This window comes from Lytechinus variegatus, chromosome 1 (genome assembly GCF_018143015.1).
Source record: "Lytechinus variegatus isolate NC3 chromosome 1, Lvar_3.0, whole genome shotgun sequence".
Taxonomy (NCBI): Eukaryota; Metazoa; Echinodermata; class Echinoidea; order Temnopleuroida; family Toxopneustidae; genus Lytechinus; species Lytechinus variegatus.
This window is the reverse complement of record NC_054740.1, coordinates 60,624,760-60,633,482: the sequence shown is the minus strand read 5'-3', so window position 1 is coordinate 60,633,482 and position 8,723 is coordinate 60,624,760. Positions and strand designations below refer to the sequence as shown.

At 37.2% G+C, this 8,723-nt stretch overlaps 1 protein-coding gene across 1 annotated transcript; it reads left to right on the top strand.

The window, feature by feature from the left end:
* Window positions 1-255: 255 nt before the first annotated feature.
* Window positions 256-1,734, top strand: LOC121406604 (mucin-2-like; the record flags this gene model as incomplete). The annotated part of the gene is made up of 1 exon (XM_041597614.1): window positions 256-1,734. A coding segment is annotated over one exon (1,479 nt), but the record flags the coding sequence as incomplete, so codon positions are not given.
* Window positions 1,735-8,723: the final 6,989 nt, after the last annotated feature.

The window sequence follows — 8,723 nt, the reverse complement described above, 5'->3', positions numbered from 1 at the left end:
ACTGCTACTTCTACAACAACTACTGCTACTACTGCTACTACTACAACAACAACTACTACTGCTACTACTACAACAACTACTGCTACTACTACTACTACTACTACAACAACTACTGCTACTACTACAACAACTACTGCTACTACTGCTACTACTACAACAACTACTGCTACTACTGCTACTACTACAACAACTACTGCTACTACTACAACAACTACTGCTACTACTACAACAACTACTGCTACTACTGCTACTACTACAACAACTACTGCTACTACTACTACTACTACTACAACAACTACTGCTACTACTACAACAACTACTGCTACTACTGCTACTACTACAACAACTACTGCTACTACTACAACTACTGCTACTACTGCTACTACTACAACAACTACTGCTACTACTACTACTACTACTACTACTACTACTACTACTACTACTACTACTACTACTCGTACTACTACTACTACTACTACTACTACTACTACTACTACTTCTACTACTACTACCACTACTACTACTACTACTACTACTACTACTACTACTACTACTACTACTACTACTACTACTACTACCACCACTACTACTACTACCACTACTACTACTACTACTACTACTACTACTACTACTACTACTACTACTACTACTTCTACTACTACTCCTACTCCTACTACTACTACTACTACTACTACTACTACTACTACTACTACTACTACTCCTACTCCTACTCCTACTCCTACTACTACTACTACTACTACTACTTCTACTACCACCACCACCACTACTACTACTACTACTACTACTAGTACTACTACCACTACTACTACTACTACTACTACTACTACTACTACTACTACTACTACTCCTACTCCTACTACTACTACTACTACTATTACTACTAGTACTAGTACTTCCAATACTACTACTACTACTACCACCAATACTACTACTACTACTACTACTTCTACTACCACCACCACCACTACTACTACTACTACCACTACTAGTACTACTACTACTACTACTACTACTACTCCTACTACTACTACTACTACTACTACTACTACTCCTACTACTACTACTACTACTACTACTACTACTACTACTACTCCTACTCCTCCTACTACTACTACTACTACTACTTCTACTACCACCACTACTACTACTACTACCACTACTAGTACTACTACCACTACCACTACTACTACTACCACTACTACTACTACTCCTACTCCTACTCCTACTCCTACTCCTACTACTACTACTACTACTACTTCTACTACCACCACTACTACTACTACTACCACTACTAGTACTACTACCACTACCACTACTACTACTACCACTACTACTACTACTCCTACTCCTACTCCTACTCCTACTCCTACTACTACTACTACTACTACTTCTACTACCACCACTACTACTACTACTACCACTACTAGTACTACTACCACTACTACTACTACTACTACTACTACTACTACTACTACTCCTACTCCTACTCCTACTCCTACTACTACTACTACTACTACTACTACTCCTACTCCTACTCCTACTACTACTACTACTACTACTACTACTACTACTACTACTACTACTACTACTACTACTACTACTACTACTACTACTACCAATACTACTACTACTACTACCACCACTACTACTACTACTACTACTACTACTACTACTACTTCTACTACTAGTAATACTACCACTACATGTACTTCTACTACTATTATTAATGCTTGTACTACTACTACTACTACTACAACAACTACTACTTCAATCCTACAACCATCAATACTACCACTATATTTTCATTTACTTCTGCTTCTTCTTTTTTGTTCTGTTACTTATCCTTCTCTTTCTACGACTACTACGACCATTTCTCGTTCTTCTTTTTTTTCTTTTCTTTTTCTAATGCCATATTGCTAAATCTATGACTGCGACACAATGAAATCAGGAAAGACGGTCGGAAGAATTGATGACATTTTCATATTAATTGAATAAATAACAATAATATTAATTTTAATGGTTAAAGACCTCCCAGAGCTCTTCTTTTAAAATACATTTTTCATGTTTCTTCCCTTTTTATTCGCATTCTCTTCCCCCTTTCATCGCTTCTTGAAAATCCATAGGGAACGTGGTTGCCCCCTGCTCTTCTTACCGGGCACGGTGGCTCAGTGGTAGAGCGTCCGCCTCATGAACGGGAGGTCGAGGGTTCGATCCTCGGCCGAATATACAATGACTTGTAAAAATGGGATATCTGCCTTCTTGCTAGGCGCTCAGTAGTTAGATTGGAGAAGGGTAATAATTAATAACATATTATATTATGCAAGGCCCGCTGGTAGAGCAGCTGTTGTGGCTACCTTGGGCAAATAAAATTTTATTATTATTACTAACCCACTCGAAATCCGCACAACTACTTTTTTTTCAATTCTGATATTTGTATCATACCCTAGCTTCTATCACCGTCAGTCACCCATGACCTACTTTTACTGATGGAATTTTGTTCTATTTTCGAGTACTCACCTTGTTACGTATTACTCTTTCCTATCTGTCATCGAGATATAATAAGAACGGTTTACCGAGCGCTGCTATACCCTTAAAGATAATACCCCCCTCAGGAAACTTCGTTTGAGTGCTCAAGATCGGAGTTTTAGAGGATCTATATTACACGAACAGTCTTTGATGCATTAAAATAATTCTACGGATGCATTAACGCCCCCCCCCATCCTTCCATCCCGTTTGAAATCAGACTACCATGCCATTCATTGGTGCCATGTCAATCTCATATCAGTCTTTTTGGGGCGTTGCAAGAAACTTGCGATCATTTGCAAGTCTATTTTCGTTCCCGAAATCAAGCACATGTGCAATTGATTGCAAATTTGCGATTGATCGCTTATCTGCTCCTTAGAAACAATTATAAGAAACAAGGAGTGTAATCTGCTTTGCTATAGTTAGAGGTGATCAATCAACTGTAAAATTGCAAGATAATATTTGCAATTGATTGCCAATATTGTCTTACGACAGCCCCTTAGAATGGTTGCTGTCATAATTTGTTTTGTAAAAAAAAGAGAGAAATTTTCAAAAGCGTTCAAAACTAAACATTGGTTAATTTTATTTGCCTTTCTTGAATAATAATAGGCATTTGCGTAATGCCGTCTTTCTAGAAATAATCTACTTGGATGCGTACTATTATCATGGTAATTACCCCGGCTGTAGCTCGAGCTGCCCTTTACAGCGCTCAGGGCATTCAAAGAATAATCCTGCTGGGTACCCATTCGCCTCACCTGGGTTGAGTGCAGCAGAATGTTGGTCAATTTCTTGCTGAATGAAATTACGCCATGGCTGGGATTCGAACCAACCGCCTCCGTTTTCAACGCCAGGAAACTACTCCACTGGGCCAAGTCGCTCATAAAAATTATAAGACTTATACTCAACTCTGGAAAAAAAATAAAAATACAGTATTTTAATTCTAATGTGCTCACACATATTTAACTCTTGTTAAAAGTATGTTGCTAATTAAAGCATCTAATTTTTTTAATTCTCCCAGCGATGACTGACTTTGGGTCCCTTCCATTTTCGCTAGAAATGTTCAAATGCTTGTGTACTTCCATTGATTTTGTCATATAATTAACATGAGTAAATGATCTCGGTAGCATTTCACGAAAAGTTTATTCGGTGACTTTAGCTTACTTATTTGCGCTCAGCAAATCAAGGGAGCGTTTCATCGGCATTTTTGTCGGACAAGTTGTTAAATCTGACAACTTTCTTTCATTTCGATTGGCTGAGAAGCACTGTTACAATGGTAACTGTCGGATAAAATGGGACTTGTCAGATAAAACGTCATAAAAATACTCTCAGGAAACATTTCCTCATGCGCAGATTTTAGTAGCTTATAACGTCTATCGATGAACGTCAATGACCAGACTCTTCTGGAACACTTTCCAGATCGGCTTTGGATCTTCCAAGCTTAAGGGTATTAAACGAGATTCGAAGATGGATCCACTGTATTACTGGGTCTAAGAATAGAGTGTCTTGTTCAGTAACCCAGTACCTTCCTAGATAAGCGCAGGTGGCATTCTGTAGAAGGATATGCATGTCGACGCCCATGCGGAATGAGTTGGCGTCATATGGAAACATCAGTACTTGAAATTCAAGTTTAAATACAATTTAATTGACAAACACTATCGTTTCATCTGCATTATCGGTAGGAAGAATGTGAATTTGGAGGGGTGCAATAAAAAGAAAGAGAGAGAGAGAAAGAGAGAGGGAGGATAAGCTAAATAAGTATAAATAACATAATCGTCATAATCAGTAGTGAAGATATCTAAGGCACCTGACTTCACACATAAAAGACCGGGTTCGATTCACGGCACTGCACCTACGCCCTCGCCCCTGGGCAATATCTAAATTACAACTTTCTTATTAAAAAGCGAAAAATACCAAATGCATTAGGGAAACACACTTTTGCAAGTACAAAAGGAAGTGATATAATTGTGGTTTATTTCGATAAAATGCAAATTTTGTTAATAATGTAATCAATCTGGATATGTTCATATCTAATAGAGATATCAGCTCTCCGAGTCAAATGCAGAAATAGAAATTATATACAATTTTTTTTTGCATATTACATTGAAATCTTTCATAAAATTAGCTCGTTCATTTTTAGGGTCAAATGTTATCCTCACTCGCCCCTCTCTCTCGTTACTATTTAACCTTTTCCCTGACACCATTATCTTCCCTCTCAGTTTAAAAAAACCCCAACTATTTCTGTGGCTGCTCTTAAGGGTTTGCATGTTATAAAAAATATGTGAAAAGAATATCAATAAGATTATTATTGGCATCATCGTAATTTTGTAGGAAATTGAGGAGATTTTATTACCAAAGAAGGAGATAGCGCAGACGGGTTGCTAAGACTGGGATGCCTCTGAGAAATAAGACGCCGATAATTTATTTCCCAGACCCTTGGGTGGACCGATCTTTTTAAATGATTGCTGGGTGAGTTTAAAGTAGATTGTTTCTCTTTTGACTTGATGACTATCCTACAGGATATGCACACAGTCGTAGGAATTGGGGGCAAAGGTATATTATAGCAGAGAAGGAGGGATGGGAGTGGTGAGGAATACATGAAGATGAAAAAATAATAGAGAATGGGATGAATTGATGCTAAAATGGAAGGGTGGAAAGGAAAGAAAGAAAGGAAGAAAGGAAAAAAAGAAAGAAAGGAAGAAAGGAAAAAAAAAAGAAAGGAAGAAAGGAAAAAAAGAAAGAAGGAAAGAAAGAAAGAGCAAATCGGCTTAGACATGGAATCTCACAGTTAGAAGAGAGAGAAAGAGAGATAGATATAAAGCGAGGTACTGTAGGTTGAGGGGGCAGTAGATAGGAGAGGGGGGTGATGAGAGAGAGAGACACACACACACTCACACCTACATACAAAAGGGAGAGAAAAGTCAGAAACAGGAGGGAGAGTTAATTGAAATATATAGATAAACAGAAGAGAAAATTAAAAATTGCAAAACAAATGCATGATCATAATTGGTAATTTCACATCTACCGTAGATATCAGAATATTGCATTGTTTTCTTGATACGAATCAATAACCAGCGTTAGTCTGTTTTGTGAGAAATATATCATTATTTCTTTTAAATGAAGGAAATGTTTAGAAAATTTATATTCAATATCCTTGTTTGCCCGACCGAACCGATGTGTGCAAGTGAAAAAAAATGTTTACACCAAATGTAACGATGCTTTATTCCAAAATCGGGTGGCAGACGAATCGTGAGATGTGCGATGGCCTTTACGCTCACACAAACACCCACACCCACACACACACGCTCCTCCCTCAGCCCCTCACACGCACACGCCTCACTTTTAACATAAAGACCTCTCTTAAGATATACCTCACTCTGCCCCTCTGCAATCAGGTTTTCATTCATCGCCTTCGCCTATGGTTTGCTTATGTGTTTATGCCAAGAGTTAGTCAAACACGGAGTCAGTAATGAGGGGGAAATGTCACTGGATCTTTCTGCGTGATCAATCAATGTAAAGAGGGAGTTTATTTTGTTTGAGCCTGCTCGTTCGTACCAGAGACTAAGCAGAACGGGCAGAACGGAAAAACGTAACAATATGTGACATGTTCGAGATGCTTAGGCCACCAAGGTCGACTTAAGTTTATTTTTTGACATAACATTTTACAAGCCATCGAGGACTCTTACAAAGTAGATGTCTCATAACGTGAAATTTAAGTTTATCATTCTGGAAACGAAGCAGTGAATTTCATATTAATTCTGGGTACATTACACATGTGATAATAATGATTCGCCGTGTTTTATTCTTATTATTTCTAAAATTTCTTGCAGCCCGGGTTTAATTTCGATGTTATTTAATTTTTCATCAAAGCCAGGTGCACGCTACGCGATCCGATGACGCTCCGATTTTAGAAAAAAAAGAATATAAATTTATACGAATATTCCAACCAGTAAAACATCAACGATCAAAAGCAAGAATAAAAAATATCAAATTTAGATACAGGTTTGAGAAGAAGGCTCAATGATATTTCTAGGGTTCCCGTTGATTTAGACTGCTCTACTAGGCGCCTCGAAGTCACCGAATAATCATTATTTGACTTTTTCGTCCAGCATTAGACGCTTTAAGAAACACCAGATTGCCCGTATCCAAAAAACACGCATTGACGCCACTGATCACTAAGTGCTCCAGCCTCAAGCCAGTAAAGTTACTTGATAAAAAGGAACAAAAAACCCCCTTAAAGTGGTATACTTCACATACAAGAAGCCTTTTGACCCCTTTGTAATATAAAAAATGAAATGATCACCCTTTCCAAATATTTCAATGAATTTCTCCCTAGAGGGATTTTTTTCAGTTGTCCTTTTGATTTTTTGGGTTGATTTGAAAGTAGCGAATGTTTGACTCCAAGCAAAATTACTCAAAGTGAATCCGCGAAAGTGATTAAAATGGGAGATAGTAGATCTTTCTTACCGATAGAGGGAGATACAACATGAACTCGATTTTTTTTTAGAAACGGTTTTCCTCTTTTTTCTCTCTTCGGAAAACTATCAAATACTTAATGACATTTTCCTTTAAATTCAAGCTTGCCAAAACATATAGTTAGATTATTACAATATCAATATGTAACTAATAGATTTTACAATCAATAGGAGAAGGAAATTGCCATGTTGTATAAGTGCTTATAACAAAGGGGAAACAAACTGGCCAGCAATGTGCGGTCTCTGATTGTTTGTGTGTAAAAAAACAGCTATTCTTTGGATAAAATTATTAATAAGACAGAGAATGGATTAGCAAATGATTTTAGAGAAACTAAATGTTTTGAGAGGAAATTACATTTTAAGTACTTAGTAACATAATTGTTGCGGTATGAATATGATTTATTGTTATGTTAGAATTCAAGTTGACCAAGGCCTGGCATACAAGACTACACTAAACAGAAATTTCATGGGGGACGGGGGAAGGCGGGGGGGGGGGGGGGGTGAAACATGTACAGTGATACAACTGCTCCGAACAAACTCGAGCTTGCATGATGGAGATGATTATTGTTGTAATCTGGTTACCATCTACTGCCATCAAGCGGCAGTAAAGTGACAGTTTGTTTTCATCGCTGTCCAACCATTTACAGTATAGCCTATATACAATCAACACATCATCTTTGTTTATATTACGTATACATATGGTATCCATTTCTGGACACACACGATATCTTACTACTTCGCATTCAGTACAAAATGATGAAATAACTTACAGACAAAATAAATTCTGATGACCCGGATTCGATTCCCAAGTGGTGCGTTAGTGACCTTTGGTAAGGCATTTAGCCTCATTACTAGGTCCTTCGGAGAGGACCTTAAGCCGTCGGTCCCCTGGTTGCTTGCTCACAGGCATTCGTGCTTTCTTAGCAGTTAGGTAAAAAAAAACTCGGTATAACATAAAACTACACTGGTGAAGGTTAGCAAGATATCATTTCGTTTTCATCAAACCTTTATATAGATATTCTGATCTATATATGATTCATATTCGTTACAATTTTACTATGATAAAGTGGTACGACAGTCGACGAAAAGGGGAGTTTGCCTCTGATTTTATAAAGCATGTGGATTTTTTTTCCGTTAATATATATATGAGGGCAATTCCACAAAATTATCAACCTTTTTGTACGTCTGACCCCCATATTTTTCAGTTCCTACTTTACTTCATAAACTGACAAAGCCATGGTCCTTTGAGAACATTACAGACTGTCAAAAGAACAAGAAATCAGAGACAGAAAAGTTCATGATGGTCCCACATAATGAAGGGGTCGGACGTGCATATTTTATGGAATTGTCCATATATTACAGGAATAATATCAAAATTATGGAAGGGATATTAGAAAGAAAAGTGTCAGAGGAGAGACTAGTGAAAGACCATGGAATGGCCAAAAAAAATAATTTATTACAATAATTAAAGTGATTTATAGGAATAAATATTTTTTAATATAACAAGTTGAATTAATTGAATTAATTCGATGGATTCTGTAGAATAAATTCATAGATTTAACAAGACGTTGACTAATGTATTACTGCGATTTAAAGACAAGTTTACCAACATTTTGGGTTTGGAAGCATTCGGGTTGGCGATTATTATCCTAAATTAAATGTTGGGTATGCCGGTGCCTCGCAAATGACTTTAGTTTGTTTTGTTTT